At 59.3% G+C, this 27,171-nt stretch overlaps 1 protein-coding gene across 3 annotated transcripts in view; it reads left to right on the forward strand.

Moving 5' to 3' along the window:
* Nucleotides 1-371: 371 nt before the first annotated feature.
* Nucleotides 372-27,171, forward strand: part of TP73 (tumor protein p73) — a 37,503-nt gene continuing 10,703 nt past the window's right edge. For all 3 annotated transcript variants that reach the window (XM_003793215.1, XM_003793216.1, XM_023515220.1), the window contains exons 1-3: nt 372-436; nt 908-1,028; nt 20,305-20,547. In XM_003793215.1, coding sequence (XP_003793263.1) covers nt 372-436; nt 908-1,028; nt 20,305-20,547 — 429 coding nt within the window. The remainder of the gene's footprint in view (nt 437-907; nt 1,029-20,304; nt 20,548-27,171) is intronic.

A 27,171-nucleotide genomic window follows, 5' to 3' on the forward strand; every position in this document is an offset into this window, starting at 1 on the left:
AAAAAAAAAAAAAAGAACCCACAGCATCCCCACCAGGGGATGCTGCTGTCACCCCATTTCCTGGGCAAGCAGCTCTGAGAAGATCCCGCCTACTGGGGCCTGAATCATGCCTGCTTCTCTTAGGCCAAGCTCTCCAGCTGCCCACCTGGGCTTGGTTTCCTGTCCTGGGGAATGGGCTGCATGATGTGAGAGAGGAGAGGGCGCATGGAGGGCAGGTTGGGGACACCTACCAGGGCACAAAGGATGTCCTAGGCATGCCCACCACCCACTTCCCAAGTGTGCCAGGTGGGGATGGAGGGTGACATTTCCAAAGGCTCATCTGCCTTTCTTTCTCCAGAGTGAGTTCCCGTGGGGCAGCAGTGTGGGGGAAGATGGCGCAGTCCACTGCCACCTCCCCTGACGAGGGAGCCACATTCGAGCACCTCTGGAGCTCTTTGTGAGTATCTCCACTGGCCAGAGATGAGGGGACTGCCTGGGCTGGACTCTGGGCTAGCTTCATCCACCCACAACAGGCTTATGGAGTCTTGAGCTAGCCTTGGCCATGCTCAGCTGTGGGGCAGGGCCAGGGCTGGGATGTAAGTAAGGAGGACCACTGTCTTGGGCCTTCTCCTGGGGATACAGAACCTAGAATCTGAACTCTTTCCCTTGACCAGCTCTCAAGAGGGCTTGTGGCCAGGAGAGCTCCACAGGACAGAGCACACATGTGGCTGCACCTCCCTGGCACTCACACTGGCCCTGGAGAGACAGGCAGAGGACAGGGAAAGGCGGGAGGGGGTGAGAGCTGAGGACCAGGGGACAGTTGGCCTGACCAGGAGCATAGGCTGGCCTTGAACTCTGGGTGAGGAGGGCTGCAGGTGCTGCCCAGGTGGGGGCTAATGGCTGCGGTTTCCCTCTCAACCCTGCCCAGGGAACCAGACAGCACCTACTTTGACCTTCCCCAGTCAAGCCGGGGCAACAACCAACTGGTGGGCAGTGCGGAGACCAGCATGGACGTCTTTCACTTGCAGGGCATGACCACTTCTGTCATGGTGAGTAGGGGCAGGAAACGTGGCCTGGCCTGTCTTGGGAGACGACAGAATCAGGAAGCGAGTGTATGGCTTCCCTGTGGGTTTGTCGGGACACTTCAAATTGCAAAATAGAAAACCTATCAGCTCATGTATCTGTCAGTTCCAATGTAGGAATGGGTTCAAGCATGGTTGGATCTAGGATTAGGAAGAACTGCAGGCATGGCTCAGTCTGGGTGAAGGAAGGGCCGCAGGCACGGCTGGGTCTGGGTGAAGGAAGGGCCGCAGGCACGGCTGGGTCTGGGTGAGGGAAGGGCCGCAGGCACGGCTGGGTCTAAGTGAAGGAAGGGCGGGGCACGGCTGGGTCTGGGTGAGGGAAGGGCCGCAGGCACGGCTGGGTCTGGGTGAGGGAAGGGCCGCAGGCACGGCTGGGTCTGGGTGAGGGAAGGGCCGCAGGCACGGCTGGGTCTAAGTGAAGGAAGGGCGGGGCACAGCTGGGTCTGGGTGAGGGAAGGGCCGCAGGCACGGCTGGGTCTGGGTGCTCTGCAGCTTTCTTGCTCCATCTTTTGCTCTGCTTCACCTGGGTGGCTTTGAGCATAGGTAAGCTGTCAGCATCACCACCCCTGTGGAGGGGGGCCCTCACTTCCCGTCGCTCAGCAGGCCTGCCCCTTGTCAATCTGAACGGGTCATGTGCCTGACCCTAAGGCAGCACCATGCCCCTGAGTGGCCTGAGTGGCGCATTCCTGTCCCCTGGAGCAGGCTGGGATGGGATGAAGTGCAGTGGGCCCCCCACAGGGCTGTGGTATCAGGAAGGGTCCAGTCAGGGGGCTGGAGCTGTGAGGTCCCTGAGCCCCATCTTGGTGAACCCTCACTCCCTCCTGGGGCGAGGGCCACCACTGTCACACTGGGGGCCCCTCCTAGCACAAAGGCAGGGCCACGGTAGCTGGTGGGGGCCATGTCTGGTTGTGCCAGGAGATTTATGGCAAGTGGCAGCGCACACAGGAAGGGGATAAGGACCCCCCAGGGGCCATTCCCAACTGGGCCACCTAGCTGCTCCGTTCTGCCCATAGGCTGGTTACCCAGGGCCTAGGGGTTCCTCAGGTGGGGACTTGTCCAAGGAACTTGGCTATGCCAAACGGAAAAACCCACACTGAGCAGATATTTCAGAAAGGGCGTGTGTGGAGCAGGGTTGAGCATCCCTCTGAGTGCCAGCACCAGGCAGGCTCTGAGGCCAGAGGGGCCTGGTCCTCCTCTTTCCTCTGCCCCACCCCCAATCACCACACACACACCTGTCCGAGGTGTGCAGGGGTGGCCCAGACACCTGGGGCTCAGGCATAGGGCTTCAGTCAGGAGAAAGGGCAGAGCAAAGAGGCGGGGAGGGTGAGGGGCTCTGCCATGGGGGCCAAGTTGGTGCTGAGCCTGTGGGGTTGGAGCAGGCCCGCCTGGACAGCCCCAGGGGTGGGAATATGGTACAGCCCCGGGATGTCTGTTGCTCTGAGGAGCCCCTCGGGTGGGATCTGAAGCTCTGCCTGCTTGCCCTGGCCGCCCGACTCGGCCATCCTGGTGGAAATAGCTTGCCAGTACCAGCACCTGCCATGTTCCCATATTACCACGGAGGAACCGGGGCAGAAATGTTGGGCCTGGGATGGGAGGACCCCGGGGCAGGGGTTTGCATGGTGTCTGCCTCCTAAGTTTCCAAGCCTCTCCCGACTCCTGGAAAAAGGGTCCCTAACTCCCAAAGACATGCCATAGGGGGGCATGAGGAAGACATAGGGGGCATTTCTAAGCTCTTGCAGGTGGCCTGTGCCACACCCCTGCCCCCAGGGATGGCACTCGGAGCTCCTTCCTGCTGGGGCATGCTGCTCCCTAGCCATGGGGTGGTGAGGCTGGGGCCTTGCGTCTCTGCGCATAGCCAGACGGCCAAATCAGACGGGCAGCAACATGCCTTGTGGTGAAGCCAAGTGTGGCATTCCGGGGTGCACAGCTTAGAGCATGGTGGTGGGGATTCCCTGGAGCATAGAGGCTAACTCTTATGTCTCCCAGACTCTGGGTGACACTGAGTTCAGGATGGGGACCTGGACAGGAGGGGCAGGCCCTTAGTCCTCAAGAAGCAAATGGCAAAACAAGGGAAGTTCTGAAGTTGGGGGAGGTGTCAAAGTTTCACCCTCTTTTCCCTGGCCCGGGCTGACACCCCCTTGCCCCATCCTAGGTCCAGCCTCTCTCCCCTCTACAAGTCTTATCCCGACCTGGTGCCTGGCCCCCTGGAGGCCATTGGTCCAACAGTGTGCTGTCCCTGCTTCAGTCCCCACGGCAGTGCTAGGTGCCAAGACCATGGTTCAGGAAACAGTGAAGATTGGCCAGGCAGGGCAGCCTGGCTGCAGGGCACCTGGGAGCCCGAGGAGGTAGCTGGGGGGGGGGGACCTGGACCTGGTTTGGAGGAGATGTTGGGCAGTGGCTCATACCTGCAGTCCCAGCACTCTGGAAGGCCAAGGTGTGAGGACGCTTGAGCCCCAGTGAGGCTCCGGGCTCCGGTGGCCCTGGAGCTCGTGGCTCAGGAAGAGGCCTGTTTACACAGGTGCCACATGCTCCTGTCCCCACCTGCCCCATGGGGCTCACTTTGGCTGTGTAGCCGTTCATGCTGATGGGCATCTGGCTGCCCCCACCGGGCTGTGGGGCTCCAGTTAGGCAGCATAGGCCTTGAGTGGACAGGATGTTGGTCCTCTGCAGTGATGGACACCCTCCGTGAGTGGGAGACTTGGGTCTCCCCCACCTAGAATGGTAGATTGGCTCCTATCGGGGACTGGCGCGGGGTCCTGAGCAGGGCTGGTGGCCACAGGCAGAAGGCTGACCATCACGCGCCTCGCACAATGCCTGAAACCCTGCCCCAATGACCAGTAGAAGGCAAGCAGAGTGGCACCAGTCCCTAGGCCTCTGTATCCTTACTCTGAATCTGGGCTGACTGGGGGTGGGGCAGGGGCAGGAGCCCTATAGGAGTAGCAGCTTCTTACCCGCCCCCCTCCATCACACCCAGTGTGTCATGTGCTCCCATGGGCCTGGGATTGCAGACAACTTAGATACATTCAGTGCCAGATGAGGAAACTGAGGCCCAGATGGTTAAATGACTGCCCAACTATGAAGGGCAGGGGTGGGTTCTGACCCCAGAAAATCTGGCCCCAGATGCCTCAGCCCCACCCCTCACCCAGCCTCCTGGTCTCTGGGCCACCTCAGCTACCTGCCTGCAGCTGGGTCGTGGGCTTGCAACCTTGGGGACAGGAATTCTTACTCTCCGCCAGTGCTAGGTCTGGGCTTTGGGCGGTACCCTACACACACACCGGGTGTCAGCATCGCTTGGACAAAGACAGGACAGGGCACTGGCAGCTGAGGCATCTTAGGGTGCAGAAAAGGGAGGATGGAACTAGAGCAGGGCAGAGAGAGAGGCAGGGGTCCCCTCTGCCCTCCTCCACCCTTCACTCTCCCTAAAGCCTCCCCCGACTTCCCGCTTCTCCTGGCGCCTTTCTCTGGTGACAGCTGCTGTGGGCAGGTGGGCCACCAGAGGGTAGAGCCACAACAGGCGGGGACAGATAGCTGGCCCTGCCCAGAGCCCCAGGGAGCCGAGTAGCAGGACAGATGCCTGGGGACTAGAACCTCTGACGCTTAAGGGCTTGAGCCACAGAGGGCAGCAGGAGAGGCCTTCCTGACTTTGTTGCTCCCCAGACCCAGGAGAAGAAAGAGTGGTGGGCTTCGAGAGCCCCCGCCTCCCAGCACCCCTGGTGAGGCCTCACCTACCCTTCCTTGGACACGCCTCGGTGACCAGACACTTTGGTATGACACAGATCTGAACTGCAGTCAGCCCCGGGTCCCAGGGCCCCTCTGAGCATTTGTGGCCTCCTCCAAGGGGTGGCAAATAGCCAGCTGCCCTATGGGGACTGTGCATGAATTTGGCTGTGACCTGATATATTTCCGGTACCCAGGCAATGTGTTCCCCTGTCCCTCTGAGCATGTGGTGCTGGGCAATGCATGGCCACGGAGACACTGATGCCCACCTGGTCACTGCTACCTCCAGCAGGTGCTGAGGGCCCCTTAAGACCACCTGGAGGTGGCTACTGATGGTCACAATGGGAAGAGAACAGCTCCCAGCCCCATCCCTGTCCTCCCAATGGCCAGGACCTTGGGGAAGTACATGGGAAGTTGGTGGCACTAGGGCAGAGCCTGGTGGCTTTCCAGGCTTTACCATTGGAAGCATGCAGCTGAGCCTCACTGGGGCCCACAGCTGGGTCGGGGTGGGGAGCAATGCCGGTGCCCTGGCCTGACCCTGCACGTCCTCTGCCTCATCTCCTCTCTGAGCGTGGACGCAGCTCTCCAACCAAAGCTGTTCTGGGAGTCCTTCCCACCTCGAGTCCTCTTCCCTTTGCTATTTCCTTTTGGCAATTTATAAAAGCAGCGTGATTAAGAAGACAGACGTACATTTTAAGTAGAAAACGTATGTATCCTCATAATATCCAAAATTTAAAAAATAATAGTAAAATTTTAAAAAGAAGAAGATGGCTGGACTTCCTAGGCCGGCCCCTCCATGGGACACCCCTGGGTCTCTTCTTTATTCCTTCTCATTTTTTTTTTTTTTTGAGACAGAATCTCACTATGTGGCCCTCAGTAGAGTGCTGGGGTGTCACAGCTCACAGCAACCTCAAACTCCTGGGCTTAAGTGACTCTCTTCCTCAGCCTCCCAAGTAGCTGGGACTGCAGGCACCCGCCACAATGCCCAGCTATGGTCAATCTCTCTTGACAAGCAATGACCCTGGGCTGGCTGCAGGGAGGCTGGGATTTGCTCATTGTCACACATTGCCCTGTGGAGAGGGGAGTAGAACCCAGGCTCCCACCAGCTGGCTCTGAGTGTCCCTCCACGCCTGGGGACCCCACCTCCCAGATTCTGAAAGCAGAAGGAACCCCCACCCCCCAGAGCATCTTTGCAGCAAGGCCCCATGATAGTGCAGGGATACATGGTTAGGCCCCGGGGCCTTCTGATCTGCAGACCTGTCCCCACCAGGCCTACACTGCAGACCCCCAGCATGTGTGTCCCCAAGGACCCCTTCCTGAACATTTGTCTAGCAAACAAAACTGGACTTTCCTCACTTGTCTCGTTGTGAGGGATGTGGACCTGCCCACTGGGAGCTGAGAGCCTCACAGGGTCAGGAGTCCATATACCTCCCCCTGTGGCCTCCGAAGATGGACCCGACCCAGGCCCTGAGCTGGGCCCTCCCTGACCAAACTCCTTAGGGCACAGAGCCTGGATGCCGTCCTGGGTCTGGGCGGGTCCTCCAGGCTCCTCTGGTGACCTTGGCAAAGCCTCCTTCTGCCCTGAGCTCAGCTCTGCAGCTCTCTGGGGAGCGATGCCCCTGCCAGATCTTAGGATGAGCAAACCAAGAGATGAAAGGGGAAACGGAGAAAAGGAGAGAGGGGCAGGGAGTTGGGTTTGGCAAGATGGGAGGAAGAGGGTTTTGCATTGTCTTTTCGGCTCCTGTCAGAGTTTTAAACTCGTCATGGTACTAAAGCTGCTGTGCCCTGGGGGCTTCACAGGGCCCACTTGAGATTGATGCTGGCTGCTTCTGGAGGGGTTTTAGGCCTCTCTGCCAAGGGCAGCTTTGCACAAAAGATCCTAAAATAGAACGGAAATTTGGACATTCCTGAAATTAACCACTGCAAAGCTTGTGCTAGGCGGCCGCTGCTTCGGGGCCCCACCATGCCCAGGCCACCATCCCTCTGGGCTCTGGGATGGTGGTGGCTGCATCCTTGCTTCTGGTGGCTTGGGAAGTGCTGGGACAAGGCCAGCAGACCATGGGCAGAGCTCTTGGTCCTGGCCCACTGTGGTGGGGGGTGGGGGGTGGGTGGCAGGCCACAGCTGGCCTGCTCTTCATCATCAGCTGGCTCTCTGAGGGCCCAGGGACACCAGCCTTCTATGTGGCTGTCCTCTCTGTTCAGCCCTCGGTGGCCCCCTGGACCACCAAGTTCCCTGGCAGGAGAGAGACTGGCTCTGCCTGGGTCGCTAAGGGCGGCGGCACCATCTCTTCCCTTGGGGTGACCCAGCCGTGTCAACCACGTCTTGAGGGCCAGGGCTCAACCTTAGCACTTGGGGGCGGAGCCTGCTTGGGGGGAGAGGGCCTGGGGCCCCCAGAGCCTTCCCTGGCCCCGAGTGTCTGCAGCGGATCCCTGGAGGGGTTTAATCAAGGAGCCAGCGCTGACCTGGCATCCCCGCCCCTCCTGTGCAGCCTCCTTGGTGCGGCCCAACACATCACTGGGCAAGCTGAGGCCTGCCCTGCACGCGGATGAATAGTCATGAGGGATAAAGGGGTGGGCCGTGGGTTTTGTTGTTAGATGCAGCCAGTTGACAGAACTAAGGGAGATGGGAAGAGTGAAAATGCCAACAAAAGGCCCGCATGTTCCAGAGCATCCTTGGCTCCTGCCACCCTAGCGCAGAGCTGCTCCCCCTCTGTCCACCTGCCCGGCGGCCACGACTCCACCCCTCCCCTCCCAAGCCACCCAGACCCATGCCTCGTCCCGCGGGTCGCCAGCCCCCTGGCACGTGCAGAGCCCCTGGCACCTGCCATGCTGTACGTCGGTGACCCCCTACGGCACCTCGCCACGGTAGGTGCGGTGCATCCTTCACGGCATTTATTGCGGGGACTTTGGGAAGGGGTTTTGCTGCAGTGGAGAGTTCAGAATGGTCACTTGCCTGTCTCCCAGGTTAGGCTCTTGCTGCTAGTACGGGTGACAAGAGACAGGAAAGGAGGCATGGGGGGGGGCTGCAGGCGGGTGCCGGGCAGGGAAGCAGGGCTGGGAGACTGAGGCGGTACTGCCCAGGGCAGGGGAGTCGGGTCTCTGCCTTGTGAGCTGAGGGTTATGATGCTCCCGGCTTAGGCACTGGTAGCTCTGTCCTGGACTCAGGGTCTCCATGCTGCCCTGCCCTACCCAGCTGCCAGGAGCTCAGCTTGCCCTGGGGTTATCTTTGCCCTCAGGGCTTGGTGTGAAGCCTCCCGCCCTGCTCCCAGGCCCAGGAGCAGCCTCACTTGGGAATGTGCTCATTTGACAGCTCAATGTGGATGGGGCCGAAGCTTCTCTTCGGCAGGGCTCTGGGTGGTCTGAGCTCCAGGGGAAGCACCATGGCCTCGAGGCTTCCTACCACACCTCTTTCAGGGACAGCTGGCTTGGCAGGGGCATGAGGGCAAGGTGAGGGAAGGAATTGACTATGGCTGGTGCATGGCCCCGTGGCCTGAGCCTCAGGGACCTGGATCATTTCCAGACTTGCCAGGTCCCTGGGGGCCCAGGCAGGCACCAGGTGCTAATTGAGCAGGCGGGAGCCTGGGTGCAGCTGCTCCACGCAAGGCCCTCCTTTCCGGGGAAGTTAGAGTGGGGTCTGTGATACACCTGCCACTCATGACACCCAGCAATGGGCAGTCGATGGAGTCCAGGGTCCCAAGCCAGTCCAGGACAGGAGCTGTGCGTGCAGCGGGAGCTGGACATGGGGGCCTTTGGAGACAGGGGTGTATGTGTGTGAAAGTGTGTGTGAGTATGTACATGCAGATGAGAACGTGTGCAAATGTGTGTTGTCTTGGGGGTGTGCGTGTGTGTGCAGGGGCCATTTGGGGTGTGGGTGCACGTTTGTTAAGTGACCGTGTTATGTGTGTGGGATGAGTACATGAGTGTTTATACCTGTGGGTGTGTCTGTGTGCCCAGGCAAGCCTGTGATGGGGAGAGAGGCAGTGTGTGTGTGTCACCAGAGGCTGGTCAGGGGTGTGGGTGGCCTGTCTACACAGCATGACCCGGGTGAGGGCTCCATGCATGGAGCTTGGGAGCAGCACGGTCTCGCCACACACTTGGCGTGTCCCTTTGGTCTGAAACCTGTTGCTAGGACTGAGCCCAGTGCAGGGAGCTGCGGCCCTCCCTTGTCTGTGTGTCTGTCACCCGCTTGTTCATTGACTCATCTATCCACTCACATGCTGTTATTGGGAATGTGCAGCAGACCTGGGCTCTCCCACGGGAGCAGCCTTGTGCCCCAGGCTCTTGGTGCAGGTGGTGGTGAGCCGGGAAGGGTTGTCTCCCAGCCAGAGGGCCACCTGGAACCCCAGGCAGAGCCCTGAGCCCTTGGCCTGGAGGCTTGTGTCTGTGCCCAGCCAGAGAGAAGCCTAGGGGACAAGAGAGCTCTGCTACCTACCACCTTTCCCTCTATTGGAACAGGCCTTGCCGAGTGACTCCCCTTCAGGAACCCCCAGCTGAGATGGGACACAGTGGCTGCAGGGGCACCTTTCCTGGGAGGCAGGTGGGAGGGAGAGACCTGTCCCCTGGGCCATGGGGCACCCCTCCCTGTCTGAGCCGCTGGTATCCACCCTGCTGCTGCCACCTGGTGCGGAGGGAACCAGAAGGCCAAGGACATTATAGTTCCTTCTCTTTTTAGACCAAGGCTGATTGTGGTTTGTTCACTCATTCATTCATTCGTTCACTTGTCAATTGAGCCCCTCTCCTGCGTTAGGCAGAGCGGCTCCAAAGCCTCTGCCCCTTGCAGGGTGGGTTGTCATCTTCAACTGGGTACCTGACTCAGTTTCCTTGTTCCCATGCCAGAGAAAGAGAGAATTTGTGATCTTGTCTTATGCATAAAAATGTGACCAGAGAGAAAACGGTATTTAGTTCATAAGACCTTAAACTCAAAAGGAACAAATGCAGCATATTGGAGTTTTGACGTGATCTTTCTGTCGACTTCTGTCCTGCTGTGGTGTGGCTGCTCAGAGCCTGGGGGCCCAGCTGGGCCTGGGAAAGAAGCGTCCGAGCTGCAGGACGCTGTCTGAGCGTGTAGCTGGGTCTCCTGCCTCATGCCTCAGTGTGGTGTGAGGCTCCAGGGTGGGCTTGGGGTTGTCTCTGGCACCCTCTGGTCTTTGGGAAGTGATGCTGCTTTCTGAGTTTCGGTTCCTTCTCTGTGAGCTGGGCGGTGCCCACCACACTGCCTGTTGGCCAGCAGCTGTGCTGTGGGGTCACAATGGCCATTTGTGTACCGGCCAGACATGTTTGTAGACTGAAGTTGAGAGAAGCCTGATCCAAGGAGCCAGGATCTCGGCTCCTTCCTCCTGCAGCCTCAGCCTCTTTGTTTGCGTCTGGACTTTCTTTCCACACTGAGGACTCAAAAACCCCTGTGGTGGCTTTGGCCAAAGGATGCCACATACTGAGTTTATGGCTCCCACTTACTGGGCTTGTTCAGTGCTGGGCCCCAGGCCCATGCAGAGATGAGCTCCACTCTCCCACCTGCAGCAAGGAAGGAGCTGATGCTGCACCAGAGGAGCCCTTCTAGATGAGAGGCGAGCCGTGGAGATGTGGGTGCTGGGCAGGGCCCCTCAATACCCAGAACTCTCCCTGGTGCACCAGCAGTCCCACCTCACCTCCTCCCAGGGCCACTGTTCTTCAACGCTCCAGGGTCTCAAGAGGTGAACAAGGGTGACATTAGATGCCACGGGCTGTCCTTGTGCCTTTCTGTGTTGAGTGGGGGGTCGGGTTTGTCTGGGCCGCAACATGGTGCTTGTAGTGGCATTGTGAAGATGGGGCCTGGCCTGTTTCCCAGACCGTCTGGTGCGGTGGGCATCAGTGGATGTGTGTGCATGAGTGTGGTCGCCATTGTGCCGAGAGCAGGGTGGACGGTCTGCACGCCATGGGGAGGCCCTCCCCTCCGTTCCTGCAGAAAGTGCAGCCTCTGGACCGGAAGGGCGCCGAAGGCCAGCCCAGGTGGGAAAAACCAATCAGTGCGTAAGAAACATCTACTAGGCACCTCTTGGATGCAGCACAGGGACACAGGTGCTAGGGCCCCGGTGCAGTGCTAGGACCGACCACAGGGGGGCAGGGCCGAGGCGGGGAGCCCAGGTGAGAGAGGCTGCACAGGCCAGGTGGGCACAGGGAAGTGGAGAGGAGCCCTGGGGCCCTGGACGAGATTTGCTGTGGGGCTGGATGCAAGGGGGGAGGGGGGAAAGAGGGAGGGTGACCCCGAGGTTTTTGGCTCAAGATAGATGAAATTGCAGCAGGGGCTGAGGTGAAAATGCAGGATCTGCTGTGGTTGTTCCTGAAGCCACAGGAGGGAGGAGGCATTTAAGGGTGCTGGGAGCCTGGGAAGTGACACCCCCGCCCCCCGCTGACTCAGACGGGGAGGGTATTGGTGGAAGGGTGTGAGGTGTCAGGCACAGGATGGAGTCTGAAGGTGACCTTCAGAATGGGGGCGGGAGAGGGTGCAGGGACCATGCACAGGTCCCCTCTGGGGACAGATGCAGGTCTGCTACTCCTGAGGCCAGAAAAGGGGTGAGAGGTGGACCAGGAGTCAGGGTCTCACTGCTGGAGCAGCCTCCTGGACACTTGGGGTGGTGGCAATCAGGAGGACAGGGAATGTGGAGAGGAGCCGGGGTGGGTGTTCTGGGCATGGGTGATTAAAGCCAAGTCTGGGTGAAGACAGCATGGAGGGGAACACAGGGAGACCCAGGAAGCCAGAAGGGCCTGCCCAGGGAGTAGCTGGGAGGACCTTCAAGAGGTGAAATGGTGAGGACAGAAAAGGGACTGAGGCTCGGCTGCATGGAGATACTGGGGACCTGGGAGGGTTCCAGGGACTTGGAGAGGACAGAGCTCACTGGGAATGGCCAAGGGGAGACCTGAGCGGGGTCTGGGCAGCAACCAGCCGTCCTCTCAGGTCATCTCGGCTGAGGGAAGGCTCGATCGTTCCAGTGGGAGGCCAGGCAGATTCCTTTCCACTGAAGCACTACCTCCTGCCGACCTCCACCCCTCCCTGTGGAGGCTGATGGCTGTCTGTCCCAGCGGGGTTTAGAGAGGGTGAGGAGTGGGCATGAGCTATGCCTCTTCCCCTTGTTACCCCCAAGTCTCTGCCTTCTCCCTCCCCACCTCCTGCTTGCTGGACCCCAACTGGGCACCTCGTCTTCCCCGATGGGTGGTGTCACTAGCAGGAAACCCACCTTTCCATTGGGGCAGACCAAACCCCAGGGCCATTCTGGGCACCCTAACATCTGTACACCCTGCTCCAGACGGGCCAGGGCCTCTCGTGCTCTCCCCACATCCCCCTTGCTGCTTAGATGTGGCTCCTGGATGCCACACACTGCCCACTTCTGAGGGAGTCTGAGGGAGCCCCCTGGGACCTGGGCTGCTCCCTCCTCTGTGCAACCCAGAGGGCTCCTGGCTCTGCCCTCCTCTCCCCTGCACTCAGCCTCAGCCCTTCCTCCAGCCATAGGCCCTTCACCTGGATCCTGACCCCCGCCCTCCAAGCATCTGCATGGGCCTTTCACTTACCACAGGGCCTGGCCCGAGCCCCTCCATGCCTGAACACCTGATTCTGTTTTCTCTCGACCTCTCTTGGTCCCTAGAGGCCTGCATACTCACTGGCCAGTTTTTTCACATCATCTGCTGGGAGGGCAGGGGCCGTGTCTGTGTGCCAGGTGGCTGCCTCTCCCCCATGCCTAGTTTTGCACTTGTCACACCCAGATTCTCAGTCCAGCTGTCCATGCCATTCCTGTTGCCCCTGCCCCCAGGCCACCCCTTCAGACGCTGCTAAGGGCACCAGGTGTCTCAGCACCAGCATCAGGCTGGCGCAGGCAGAGCCTGACGAGCATCTACAGGACAGGAGGGTGGACGGGCAGGCCGGGGATGTGTGCACAGACAGGATGTGGGCCCCTGGGGCGCGCTCTGGGACAGAAGGCTGATGGCTGTCTGTCCCAGCGGGGTTTAGAGAGGGTGAGGAGTGGGCATGAGCTATGCCTCTTCCCCTCTGTTACCCCCAAATCTCTGCCTTCTTCCCCGCTTTCTGGGTGGGAGGGTCGGGACCAGCCCATATAGGTGGGTAAATAAAGTCTGTGCAGTCTGCAGGCCATGTGCCTCTCACAGGCGGCGCTGCAAAGCCTGGTGGGACGCAGAGTGGAGACCCCTCCAGAGCCCTCTGCAGATGCTCCAGGGTCCAGGCCGCCCACCGGCTGTGTTTAGCCAGCCGTGCACAGATGAAATGGGCGGGAGTGGTGGCCCCAGGCCTCCTGGTCCTGCCGACACAGGTCTGGGCAGCCTTGTGGGGCTTCTGGGGGCATGTTTCTCCAGCTCAAGGTGAGGAAAGTTCCACATGGCCCTGGCACGGGATTGGGCCTTGCCTCAGCCCCGGGTGAGAGGAGAGGGTGCTGTGTGCATATTTCGGGAGAAGGGGCCCTTCCCCCCAAGCACAAGTCAGATCTTGTTGGCATTTCCATCCGTTTAATCACAGACTCCAGGAGATACTGTGGGAAGTACCAGCGGGATGGAGGTCCTGCTCCGAGTGGGACGGGTTATCTCCTCATGGAGCCCAGACGGCATGTCAGTCACTACCCCCTGGGCGAGGCTGGGCCCAAGTTCAGACATGCCGGAGAGGAGGCCGGGAGACTGAGAGGGTCGGGCGCCCATGCCCTCCTGGGGTGGGTGGTGTAGATTCCCTTCCTCTCCAAGTACTGGGTCAAGGGGAGAGCACTTAGACTCCTTCCCAGGTGGAGAGAGAAGCCCTGAGGGCAAGGGAGAGGCATGGACCCCTCAGGAGCTCTGGGCAGGCTCTCTCCAGCCCCTACCTGCAGCCTTACCCCAGGCGATGTGCTGCTTTAGAGAACATCTGTCCAGTGCTGGCTGTGCCTCCCATGCTTACCTGGTGGTAAAAGTGACCACATCTCTGCCCCTGCATGGAGCTCCTATGCAGCCAGGGAGCAGGATTGATGCCCCAGCAGGTGGCTGGGGGGACCAGTAGGATGTAGAGGGCTGTGGCCACCCCTCCCTCTGTGGCTTGTCAACTGGTCTCCTGCTCTGACCTGGGTCCTGACTCTGGTCCTTTGAGGAAGCTCCATTTTGTACAAAGACAGGCACCACACAGCCAGGCCAAGGTGAAGCTGGGGCTCTGACTCAAGCCCCTGCCCCTGGACTCCCTGCCAGGCTAGGCCTAGTGTGGTGCGGGCTCCACCCATGGGAGCTCTCATGGCCTCAGCCCTCCCAGACCTGACCAGCTTCCCAGAGGAGCTTGATTCTGAGCAGGGTCTGGAGGGGTTGGGGGCAGAGGGTGTAAAGAAGGGGCTGGGGGAGCAAGCCAGCTTTCCCACTAGATGGAGGGTCGGGGGTCAGGTTGAGGGGTCAGTGGGTTGAGGAGAGAGCAGAGTGAGGCCCGTGGAGAGCACCAGGCCTCGTGGTCTCCCCGTCCCTGCCCTTGTCTGTTGTCCCGTCTTAGGGTCCTAAGTTCTGGTAAAGGTGCCTGGACACTGGCAGGAGAGGGGAGCAGCTTAGGAGGGAACCAGGACCTCAACTTCAAAAGTAGCTCATTTTCCAGCTACATCTTTTTTTTTTTGAGACAGAGTCTCAAGCTGTCACCCTGGGTAGAGTGCCATGGCATCATAGCTCACAGCAACCTCTAACTCTTGGGCTCAAGTGATCCTCTTGCCTCTATTTTTATTTTCAGTAGAGACGGGGGGGGGGGAGGGGTGTCTCACTTTTTGTTCAGGCTGGTCTCGAACTCATGAACTCAAGTCCCATCTTGAGCCTCTTAGAGTGCTAGGGTTATAGGCGTGAGCCACCATGCAGGCCTTTCCATCTACATTTAAAGAAAAAAAAGCACTTGAGAAGGTTTGCAAATTTTAAACAGTTAACATGTGAAATGGGAATCTTGCCCTTAGCTCAGTGGGTATGTGGGCGCTGGCCCCGTACCCTGAAGCTGGCAGTTTGCAGCCCAGCCTGGGCCAGCTAGAACAATAATGACAACTGCAACAACAAATAATGCCCAGGGATTGTGGTGGGAACCTCTTGTCCCAGCTACTTGGGAGGCTAAGGCAAGAGAAACTCAGGCCTAGGAGTTTGAGGTTGCTGTGAGCCATGACGTGGTATTCTACTCCAGGGCGACAACTTGAGACTCTGTCTCAAAAAACAAACAAACCAAAAAAAACTATAAAATTCAATTTGATACAAAAAAGGACTGACCCCATGGAGCAGGGAGGTACTGGCTTCATCTACAGTTGAGCCCCACAGTGGGGACAGAGGAGGATGGAAGGGGGAACTACCCAGGCTCACACTGTTCTGGGGGAAGTGGCCTGGCCCCTGGGCACTGTCTGGGCATGGGGCTCCAGACATCAGGGACGTGTGGCCACTTTTGTCAGCGGCTCCTGAAGGGCTGCCCTGGCTGGAACTGCTGTGTGGGTATTGGGGTCTGTTTCCCAGAGCATCTGCTCACCCCCATGGACTGGTCAGCTGTGCTTTGTGCTTAACAACTGTCCCTAAGTGAGTGACCCTGGGCCTTGTCCCTGGTCCTCAGTAGGACCAGCCCTGCCCTGGTTTCCTCTTTGCTGGATTTTGGTGCCCATGAGGGGAGATCTTGCATGTAGTTGTCCAGACAGTGTGCTGTGTGAGGGCCATTTCTCCTGATAAGAAGTCCCAGGTTACAGGGGTTCTGGACCCTCTCTGTCCCCTAAGCATCCTACCAAGTAGGTGTTGGCTTCATACCCACTTTGCAGACCTGGGGAGGTGCAGCAGTGGGTGGGGTCACACCGGTGGAGCTGGGCCACTGCCCCACCACGAGGGGCTTCAGTGGATCAAACGAACAAAGCCTGGGAAGGGGGCTGACACCTGAGACTGGCCGTGGCCAGAGACAACCCCCCCCTTACAGCTGCCCTAGCTCTGTGCCAGTCTCAGGTGCACCCGGGGAGGCCCCACCAGATCTGCAGGGACAAGAGACAAGGTCTTTGGGGGCCAAGGGTGCTGGGGGATGGGGTGAACTGCCCTTCAAGGACCTGGTGCCCATTTCCTAGCCAAGAGGCTGCTACTTGCTGCTATCCACTTGCCCCCAAAGGCTGTGTCCTTTCCATAAAGGACCCCCTTGGAGGGGCTGTAGAGTTTTCCTGCCCACTAAGACAGCAGACAGCCTCAGGGGCTCCTTCATTGAGCCTCCTGCTCCTCCCCACCCCCGTGTCAGCATTTAGGCCTCTCCTGCTTCCCTTCCTAAGGCACTGGTCCCAGCCCAATTACTACCCTCTGGGTCCCCCTAAGCCCTGTGGAGATACCCTGTGTGCCTTGCCTTAACTGTAGCAGAAATAGACCACCCTGGGACCCCAGGGCAGAGGCTAGGGCACACAGGCCACCCCAAACTGATAGCATGCTGGGTGACCTGGTCCAGGGCGGCGGCGAGCTCAGGGGGCCTCTGTGGACAAACGCATGTGGGGCCATGGGAGCATCTGGGAGGGCCTGCCTGGTCCCGCAGAGACATGAGAGGCTCCCGGGATCATCAGCCCTCTCTGGGTGGGGTCTAGTGTGAGATGTGGCAGGTCTGGGAGGGATGCATCCCCCCCAGCCCTGGTCTCTTCGCAGGGTCCCTGTCCCTAACACAGCCCCAGAGGCCCCAGGAGAGCCTCACGTGTCTGACTCCTGGGAGCTGGGGGGATGTGGTGGGAGGGGGCAGGCCACCCGCTGGCTCCTGGGCTCCCGTGCCCACGTTCCCTCCTTGGGCCGGGCCCAGCAGCCCAGTGTGCACATGTAGGCACTTGTGGCCGCCGCAGGCCGGGCGTGTCCTAATTAGCCCACTATCTTGGGAGCTCTTATTGGAAGCAAAACAAACCAAAAAAGTCCTGGTTTTACCTGGGTCCCTCCCCACTGCCAAGTGGGTCTCATCTTAGCTTATGGAGGGTGTCCATGTTCTGGGGACCCCAGGCTCCTACGTAGGCATGTCCCAGACCCTGGCCCTGGTTCCCTGTTGCAGCAGCTGTGATGGAGGGGTAGCCAAGCCTCAGGCAAAGTCCCACAACCTTGGGCAGGGAAGGAAATGGGCGGAGTCCTTAAACCAGGGAGGAGGGAAGGATGAGCCCTTTGAGGCTGCAGGAGGAGGCCAGTCGTATAAAAAGCAGCCCAAGCTTCCTAATCAATGGGGTTCCCAGCTGGCTCAAACTGCAGCCACAGACTCTGCCATCTTCTGGGGGCAAGATAGGCCCCGTGCCCACAGACTGGGTGAGCATATGGAGGGAGGTGTCCCCTGGAAGCGGGAAGGAACAGCATCCCCCAAGTGTGAGGACAGCCTCACCCTGCCTGGCCCAGCCCCGTGCCCATGCCCCTGACCGGAGGCAGCTCCACTGAGGGGGACTTTGGAGAGGGCTGCAGCGGTTGCCCTGCCCGGGCTGCCCCACGTCAGGGTCCCCGCGCAGGCCCTGCTTTGCCGCTGCTGGGTGCAGAGATCCTATCAGCTCTCTCTTCTTGGCTCAGTGACTAATTCCTTGGCACCTTCCTCAGATCATTAAAGAATGTGGACAAGTTAAAATATGAAGCATGTTGTCGTGGGGCTGCATCCTGCCCCTCCTGAGCAGGCACCCTCACCCTCATTCCCGCACAAGAGGCCGTGCTGGGCAGCCCTGGAATCTTGGGCTGGGCTGTCCTTGATTGGGCTGGGGTCAGCGGGTCAGGAACAGATGCTCAAGCCCTGCAGCCCTCAGGCCAGCCCAGCGACAGGATAGACCCTTTCTCCAGGGCCGGCTAGTCATGGGGCAGAGACAGAAAACAGGGGGACTCAGGACTCAGGTGGGCCGTCTGGTTCTGGTACTGGGGGTGGGAGGGGCCTGCTCACTCTCCATCCTCACTGCTGAGCAGCTGCGACGGGGGGAGCCATCCTGCATTATTCATTCGCTCACTCATTCGTACCGCTGGTTCACTCGCCCAACAAACCTTTTGGGCAGTGGCTCTGCTAAGACCCTGACCCAGCGTCTGCAGCACAAGATACAAGCATTATCCCACGTCGTCTAGTAGGCACATTCAAAAAGGTGAAAGGGGCTCAGTGCCTGTGGCTCAACTGGCTAAGGCGCCAGCCACATACACCCAAGGTAGCGGGTTCGATTCCAGCCCGGGCCTGCCAAACAACAATGATGGCTGCAACCAAAAAATAGCCGGGCATTGTGGCGGGTGCCTGTGGTCCCAGCTACTTGGGAGGCGGAGGCAGGAAACTCACTTGAGCCCAGGAGTTGGAGGTTGTTGTAAGCTGTGATGCCATAGCACTCTACCCAGGGGGACAGCTTGAGGCTCTGTCTCAAAAAAAAAAAAGCAAAAAGGTGAAAGGAAACCGGTGGAAGTCATCTAATAATTTGCCTTATTTGCCCCAGTTGTGACTGTTTGGGTGCGCAGTTAACACAAAATTGCGAACAAGGAGTTTTGTTTTGTGGCCTGGCCCCTTGGGATCTCAGTGTGCTCACAGCCCTGGCAGGTACCCACTATCACTGGCCGAGTTTTATATGCTCCCTACTCACGTGGCCAGTGGCACCAAATTGTGGTTCCTCCCAGGGCTCGCAGTCAGGCAGGGCCACAGAAACCCTCCCGGAGCACAGACATGGAGGTGCTTAGACTAGTGGCACGAGAGGGAACTTGGGGTCTGGGGGCTGCTCTAGCCAGTGTGGCCATGGGCAGATGCTCCCCAGGTTAACAGCCCGAGGTCTGCCCGGTGGCTCCTTCCAACGGCAGCTCAGGCCAAGGTGTGTGGGTCAGGATGGAAAGCCACTCTGGGTGGCAGTTGGTTGTCCCCGGCCTGGAGTACCCAAGGAAAGTGCTCATCTGGCCTTTGGAGGCCCTGGAACAGTGACCATGGCATGGGTCAGAGACAGCCATCAGCTCCCTGTCCCCTCCTTGCCTGTCAACATTACCCAGGGAAGAGGCCTCCATGCTGGGCAGCCTCCGGAAGGGGACTCTCCCTCCTGACTCTCCTGGCATCTGTTTCTTATCAGAGGTACCACCCGGCCATGGGATTTGGACATCCAGGCCAACCCCAGGGCTGGGAGGAGGCCTGGTAGGGGGCCTCGGATGTTAGGGGGACATGTGTTTTGGGGCACACGAACAGGAGGGACTATGGGTTATGTAACCCAATCCTCCTTTGATGGGAAAGACTGAGAGGCAGAGAGGCTGAGCTGGGTGCAGTGGCCCAGCTGGGAGCAAGTCTGCCTGGAACACAGCTGCCCCTGCACTGCACTGGTCAGGAGTGGGCCTGAGACACAGAGGGCTGCGCCCTCCTGCTTTTCAGTGTGCAGGCGGCAGGCTGGTGCGGGCAGATGGGGGTGCACACAGGGCCTGGGGAAACGGCTCCCAGGGTGCCCCTCCCCACCGCCATCCCAGCATACCGGCTCTCTCCCTGCCCCACTGGCCCCTGGCCTCTGTGTCATCTGCTGGGGTTGCGCTGTCACTTGGGGCAAGTCACTTCTTTCATTCTGTGCCTCAGTTTTCTCATCTGTCAAATGAGGACAATAGCAGCACCCTCCTCTGGGCTGCCGAGGGGACTGGGTGAGTTTGTGCACAGACCTGGCTCCGCACAGGGAAGGGTGTGTCAGCCTCTGCCACCAGCGGTCCTCCAGCCATTCTCCGTACCCGCCTCTGCCAGGAGGGGAAGGAAAAGAAGGGCGTCTTCCTCGCTGGCCCTCCAGGCGAGGTCTGCTCTGCCCTGGATCTGTTCAGGCCAGCACCCCTCCTCATCTGGGGGAGGCTGATCCATTTGGAGTCCTGGGACCCCACAAAGGAGGAACCAGGGACGTAACCACTTGAGTTACTATCCTCCAGGTGTGTGGTCCTGGAGAGCAACTCTGCCAGCCAGCAGGCTGTGGGGGCCAGCTTCAGACCCTGCCTGGGGCTCCACTGACCCCTGAGTGGGGAGGGGCCATGCTAATAGGAACAAGGCCATTCTCAAAGGGATGAGGCTGTCCAAACGGGTATGAGGCCACCCAAATGGGGAATCTGGCCCAGCCAATGACCTGCAGCCCCCAGCCCAGTCCCACTACCTGGATGGCTGGACTGAGGGGTCAGATCTGGTCTCCAGGACCTTGGGGGTACCCATGCAGGGCTCCTGGGGGTGCCCCCCTGTAGGCTGGGGCCAGTCCTCCTTGGCTTCATGGGGCAGGGAGGTGACTCTGTCAAAACCCTGCTACTGCCCCTGGAGTGTGCTGCGAAGTCCTGGCGGCGGGGGGGGGGGTGTTGGGAGCCCCCCCCACCGGACAGCTCCCCTCCCAGAGTGCAAAGGCTGGATTCCACCTTGTCAGTGCTGGGTGGATCCCCAGAAGCCCTGGCACCGGGTCTGTGCAGAGGGGAAGGCAAGGTGAATATGTCAGTTTATCCCAACACAAGTAGTGGCCTGTTAGGGATGGGGGGGGCGCCGGGGAAATATTTGGGATGACTGGAGCTGCTGGCCCTTTAAGGCTCCTGTAACAGGACACCTCCCAGAACGGGACAGGACGGACTGACTGTGTGTGCTTTCCCCTCCCTCCTCCCCCTTCTGAGCCAGGCCCAGTTCAATCTGCTCAGCAGCACCATGGACCAGATGAGCAGCCGCGCAGCCCCGGCCAGCCCCTACACCCCAGAGCACGCCGCCCCCGTGCCCACCCACTCGCCCTACGCCCAGCCCAGCTCCACCTTCGACACCATGTCCCCGGCGCCTGTCATCCCCTCCAACACTGACTACCCCGGCCCCCACCACTTCGAGGTCACTTTCCAGCAGTCGAGCACAGCCAAGTCAGCCACCTGGACGGTGAGTTGCCCTGGCTTCCAGGGACTTTGGGCTGGCACTTTGGGAGGACCGAGCGCACCCTGCTGTCCGCACAGGGTTCCCACTGGCTGGCCTGGCCAGGAGGAGCATCAGGCTGGAGGCGGGTCTCCACTTTTCAGACTCGTGGTCAGAGCTGGCTAATCTCCCAAAGGCCCCCAGAGGGGACAGACTTGGCCTCACCCTGCTGGTGAGGTCCCTGGGGCAGGGGCAGACTCTCTGGCCAGCTTCCCAGCATGCAGGTGGGGGCTCTGTTTTGCATTCTGCCCTGGGCTGGGGCACAGGACTTCTGCCGAGAGTCACCTGAGGCTAGAAATTGCCTGCTCCAAGCTGGGAGAATCTGCAGGTGGGTAGATTTGGATCTTGCTCTGGGGTCTGTCTTGAGGTGTCATCCCAAGCAACAGTGCAAGGCAGGGAAGTCGGTGTGGAACCAGAAGGCTGAGGACACAGGTCCTTACTGTGTGTGGTGCCCTGGAGGACTGTTTGGCCCAAGGTGGGGATGTTGCCAACTTTGACAAGATCACACGTGCACACAGCCACTCCCCTCACTGTGCTGAGGGCTTTGTTTTAGCTGACTCTTAAAAGCACCTGACAGCCCTGACATAGAGTTGAATCTGTCATTGTCTCATTTCACAGCCAAGGATGCTGAGGCTCAGGGAGTGAGAGTAGCTTGTGCAGAGGTACACCCATCGTAAGTGGGCGTGCAGAGTGGGGCCCAGCACTGGGCCTTGGCGTCAGTGCCCCTGACCATGGGGCTGCACAACTTGTGTACCCGCTGGCAAAAGAGGGGGTGGCTGGAAGGGGCAGGGTAAGGGATTCAGGGACCCTAGTCAGAAGTGCAGGCACACTGGATGTTGGGGGGCAGCCCCAGGGCCATCCTGGTCTTTCACACCGAGGAGAGGAAGTTGGACAGTGGGCTCACCCACTCGCCCACCGTGCTCTGTGAAGCTCAGGGGAGGGTCCAGAAGTCACTGCAGGGTGGCTGCGTTCCCGCCCCCTCAATGCAGAACAGGTGGCCGCCCCCAGCTCTTCCACTTTAAGAACTGGGTCCCACGATCCCCACAGCTCTGCTGGCCAGTAGCTGCAGTTTTCCCATGCTCAGAAGGGCCGCAAGGTGGGCAGAGTCTGAGGTCAGGCTCAGCGAGTGGCCGGAATCAGTCCTGCACAGCTGGTCTGGGGTCTGGGATCCAGACCACAGCCCCCCTGGTTGTCTCTGATTCTTGCTGAGGCCATGGGCCTCCCCAGGCTGGACTCTGGGGGCTCTAGGGGGCAGAGAAGGGCAGGACAACCAGGGCGCCTCCTCCAGGGCTCCCTCCCCTGCCCAGTCCAGCGAGCATTACAGACCCCAACCTAGTGTCAGTAAATTATTACTGTGTGGTGGTGACAGGAGCAGAAGATCATGTCTGCTCAGTGTCCAGAACAGAGCTCAGCCGCAGAACCGCAGTGTGCTGTCTCCTTACTGTGTCTTGGGGTGCTGATGGAGGCACCTTCCTCCTCACCCTGCCTGTGGGGGAGGGGACCAGCACCATCTGTCCACCTGCTCTGAGGCCCAGCTGGGGGGTCTGAAGTCAGGTCAGAGGCCCTGGGCGTCCCCACACTGCACACTCTGGTGACTGGAGCCTCCCACCACTCCCCTTCCAAGTTCAGACTTGTTCCCTAAGTCCTCTCTCTCCCTTCCCACACTGGCATCAGGATGGTGGGGGGAGCAGTACCCCCCAGCATCCTGGTGGGCAACAGTCAGAGCTCAATCTCCCTTCCTCTGGCTGTCTGAGGACGGTGGCAGCCCCCACAGAGTATCTTGGATGGTCTGCACTGGTCCTCACGGAGGGATGGGACCTGTCCTTCTGTGCTCGCTGCCTCCCCCATCCAGGGGTCTCCCCCACCCCAGGTGTATGGCATCGGGTTTCAAGGGACACATGTTTTTGTCTCAAGTGCCCTGCTCTGAGTAGCCCCATGCAGTGGTCTGCTCACTTGGATGGATGGAGGGGGCAGATCTGGAGGACTAACCACAGAGGGACAGGGAAGGCTCCTGGGAGCCTCCTGGCTCCGAAGCTCTGAGCCCCACCTGCTGCCCAAGCAGAGTGGCGATGCCTGTGTCCTGCCAGATGCAGCTCCAGCCCTGCCGCCCTGCAGGTGCTCTTCAGAACAAGCTTGGAGGATGCTGCTGCCTCCTTCACCCTTCTTCCCCCCATGCCCTGCTGCCCCCCATTGATAGAGGGGGGCAGGGTGGGACAAACATTGGTAATGAGATTTTGGCACCTCAGCTCTTTGGGAGCAAACCCCCCAATGCTCTGTTCTTGTCCAGGGAGGTGGCGGGCAGTGGCTCACAGCACAAGTTGGCTGCCAGGCAGCCACCTGCTCTCAACTCTCCGGGGTCCCACTGTGAGTGTGCTTGCCCAGACTTGTTGCCTGGGTCTGTGTTAGGGTCCCAGCGCCAGACCGCATTTGGCCCCCACCATACAAGCTGCTGGTAACTGATAGATAATTCATATTTTTCTCAAGTACAATTCCACACTGATGGCTGTCTGCCTCCCTCTCCCCCTCAGGACACCTGCAGCAGCTCCCAGTGACCACAGCTGTTAATGGAGTCTTTGGCCTCTGATTTGCAGAGGCCTGCTGTGGGTCTCCCCACCCCCGGAGCCCATCTGCCCTGACCTCTGGTCTCCTTGGGTCCCAAGGAAGCTGGTATGCACACATGTGTGCACGCAGAAACACACACACGAGCGCCCTCCCACCATGTGTGCAGTGCACAGACACACAGGTGCCCGTGCACCTCTGCAGGCCTCCCCTGGCTGCTGCCAGGTTCTGACACCCTCCATCCTCCCCAGAAAGCCAGGAGGATGGGATGCCACCGTCACAGGAGACTGGGCAGCCAGCAAAGGGATCTGTGTTTGGCCACGAGACAGTACCCAGTGATAGGGTAGGGCTGGTGTTTGGCGGGTGGGACACTGCATAGCAGGGACGTGGCCTGTGGCCATGATAGGGACAAATGAGCTGCTTGTGGGACTTCCTAGAGCAGGGCCTGGACCTGGGAAGCTGGAGGTTTGTGGGTGGTGTCCCGGCTGAGGCTTGGCCCATCACTGGCCTATTGAGGACTTGGGGAGAGACAGATACAGGGTGGGGGAAGGATTGTAGGTGTGAGGGAGGGGACTGTTGCTTGTTGGCCAGGTGACTGGTGGAACTGGGCAGGGATGGTACCTTTATCCCAGCTTCACATCCTGTCCTGGGAGCCCTCATAGTGGGTGGACAGTGGAATGGACAGCCAGTCCCGAGAGGATGAGCAGGAGCGATTTCCTTTCCCCCAGAGAACAGCTCAGTGTGACAGTGTGGACACCGTGTGGCCCCGGCTTGGCCTCCTCTTGCCCCCAGCTCACTTGGCCCCACCAGGGAAGGGGGTTGGCCTCAGTGCTTGGGAAGTTTCAGAACAGGACTCTGAAGCCAGACAGGAAGGCTTATGTATGGCAGGAAACCCTGGTCCACCATGACATCTGTGGGTGCCTCAGGGCAGGTGAGTGACACCACCCACAGCCCATGAGATGGGTGCAATGGGGAGGACATGCACAATGGGTGCGGCAATCAGCGGGCCCCCCTGGGAGTCCTCCAGCCAGATGGCCTGGACACTGCCCACTGAGTGACCTCCAGATGACCTCAGACTGAGTGTGCATGTGTGTGTGTGTGTGTCTATCCTGGGGAGAGCTGGCTGCCCGAGGTGCAAGAGAACCCCTCACTGCCCTTGGAAAGGACATGGGGATGGCAGGGCAGGACAAAGGCTCTACTCGGGATTCCTGGGGAGAGCGAGGCTGAGTCAACACTAATGGATTCAGAAGGAAACTTTCCAGCCCCTCAGAGGTTTGCAAGCAGGAGAATAATAGCGGAGGTGTCCCAACATGATCGTGGTATCAATTGCGTTATCCTAAAAGTTTATGGAATGCATAAGTGGAATTAATACCTTTTACTGGCACCAGAAGCAATTATATGTGTTTAAAGCTGAGGGAAGAGTTCTAACAATGTTTATTGTGGAGATGAAACGTGGATTATTAGGGGAAACAAGATCACTTAGGGAAAAATTGCAGCAATTGGTTGGATCATGCGTGGCACAGCTGGCAGCAGGAGGGAGCTTTGGCAGGCTGCGACTGGAGGGTCAGCACCCAGGACTTGTGCCTGCAGGGTGGGGGAGGTGTCAGCTCTCCTCTCTCCATCCATCTGAGGAGCTGGAGGAATCCCCAGCCCTGCAGGTCCCTGAACTTGGCCTTCGAGGTCCTGTGTGAGGCCAGGAGGGGCAGCTCCGTGCCCTTGGGTCCTGGCTGCAGCCCAGATGTGCAGACGGGTCCTGGGAGCTGAGAGGTGTGGTACAGGCTGCCCTGCACACCCACTGCCTGGTTCTTGTGGGGGGACACAAGGGAGAACCCTCCCGCGAGATGGAATTCTACTCGTAATTCTACTCGTAATGTAATTCTACATTACGTTTGGGACTGCAGAGAGACAGGCTCCAATTTGTGCTTTCTGATGAGCATCTATTTTCTAGCACTTGTTTCCAAACTTGTGATTAGTGTGCTGGTGGTAACGTAACGTGCAGAGCCCTGTGCTGGGCCCTGCAGCTGGGCGGCAGGCCCTGCTGCTCTGCCCATTCTACGGATGAGAAGACCGGAGCTCCCAGAGGGCAGTCAGGGTCCCCGTTAGAAGGGACATTGGCCTTACAGCCTGACTAGGGTGTCAGCACAGCCCACAGCCTCTCTGGGCACACCCCAAGTTTAGCTCCTGCCTGTCCACTGTGCCTTGCTTCATGGGGTGGGCCCCAGGGGCCCTTGAGGACCCAGGTGAGCTGATGGTCAGGAGACATTGACCACCAGAGTAGCACCTTCCTGTGGCTGGGGAGAAGCCTCAGGTAGGCCCAGTCTCTCATCACTCTTCTGACCATGCGTGAAATTGCAACCAGGTGGTGGAGAGTCTGCCCATCTATCTGCTTTCACTGCTTGTTTTTTTTTTTTTAATTGACAAATAAAAATCCCTCAAGAATGCTTTATAGGCGGCACCCGTAACGCAGTGGTTACGGCGCTGGCCACATACACTGAGGCTGGCGGATTCAAACCCGGCCCAGGCCAGCTAAAGCTACAATGACAACTGCAACAAAAAAATAGCCAGGCATTGTGGCGGGCACCTATAGTCCCAGCAACTTGGGAGGCTGAGGCAAGAGAATCACTTAAGCCCAAGAGTTTGAGGTTGCTCTGAGCTGTGATGCCACGGGACTCTACCCAGGGCGACAGCTTGAGACTCTGTCTCAAAGAAAAAAAAGAATGTTTTGTAATTAGAACACTCTGGGGCTGACAGGAGTCTTAGTGGTAAGGAGCCAGTCCAGCTGGGCCCCCTAAATCCACCCTCTCAGGCCTGGTCCTATGTACCTGCTGACAGGTGGACAAGAGAGGCTGCAGGGGAGGCTGGCCCCAGGCTTCTGCTGGACCTGGGACTGGAGCCAAGATGCAGCCCTGGGTGACCTGGGTTTTGAGCCATGTGGGCTGAGTGAGGTGGCGGTGGAGCCTGAGCAATGAGCTGGTGTCTTCCTAGCCCCTGGGGTTCCTGCAGCCTGGGCCAGCGGTCAGTGCAGGATTTTCTCAGATACAAAACAGGAGCCAAGCTCAAGGTGCAAAGCTATACCACTAGCTGTGACCCTGGGGGCCCAGCCCAGAGGTCTGTAGGTACAGACCCTGCCTCTGGGTGGAGAAGCCACTTGGCCATATCAAGCTAGTCTGTCCCTTCTAGGAGGCTAAGGAAGGGGAGGGCAGAACATTCTGGGGTATCCAAGCCTATTACCGGTTTGGACATTGTGAGGCTCAGAGAGCTGGTGGTGGCTGGGGTTGGTGTCCACAGCCCAGGATTATGCTGGGACTATAGCTGAGGAGTTCAGTGCATTTTAGGGCAGAAAAACCCCTTTGAAAAAGTTAACAGCACTTCAGCGAGTAGGAGATCAGAGGACCCTGGGGCAAGCCACCCCAGGGATTGCAGGCACACCTCCTTCCCTCACTCTGCCACCTGTAGCAAGGGACCAGAGGGTGCCACTCTCCATAGGGAGGGGGATCATACACTGGATCTGCCTCTGGCGAGTCACTGAATGTTTATAAGTTTCGGTGAAAACTTAGACTCCACCCCAACCATTGTGTGAAAGGCTGACAGATGACCATCCCATGGGTCTGCAGCTTGCCAGGCCTCGAGGGAGGGAGCCGACCCATCTCTGACCACCTGCACCAGGCCAATGTCAGTGCCCAGAATGGCACACCCATAGGCAGAGGCTCTAGGGCTGTTCTGTGTGCACCTGCTGACCCAGGGCATCCTCCTATCACCATGGCTGACAAGCCAGGCCAGCTCTAGAGGCCTCCATTAGCCTTATTAAAGCCACAAGCCAAGGCAGGGCCAAGAGTGGTGGGGGCTCCCCGCTCCTCCATACACCCAGTAATTCCATGTTCTGGCCCATGGCCCTGCTAGCTGGGTCCTTGCATCAGGCCAGAGGCTGGAGGAGAGGCCTGTGGGGGGAATGGGGCAGCAGGCTCAGGCTGTCTGTCTGGAGAGTCAGAAACTGAGTTTGTGGGGAGGAGAACTGTGGCTGGGGGCGGCAGA

Source organism: Otolemur garnettii, unplaced genomic scaffold, assembly GCF_000181295.1.
Source record: "Otolemur garnettii isolate 467f Iridium unplaced genomic scaffold, OtoGar3 scaffold00067, whole genome shotgun sequence".
Lineage (NCBI taxonomy): Eukaryota > Metazoa > Chordata > Mammalia > Primates > Galagidae > Otolemur > Otolemur garnettii.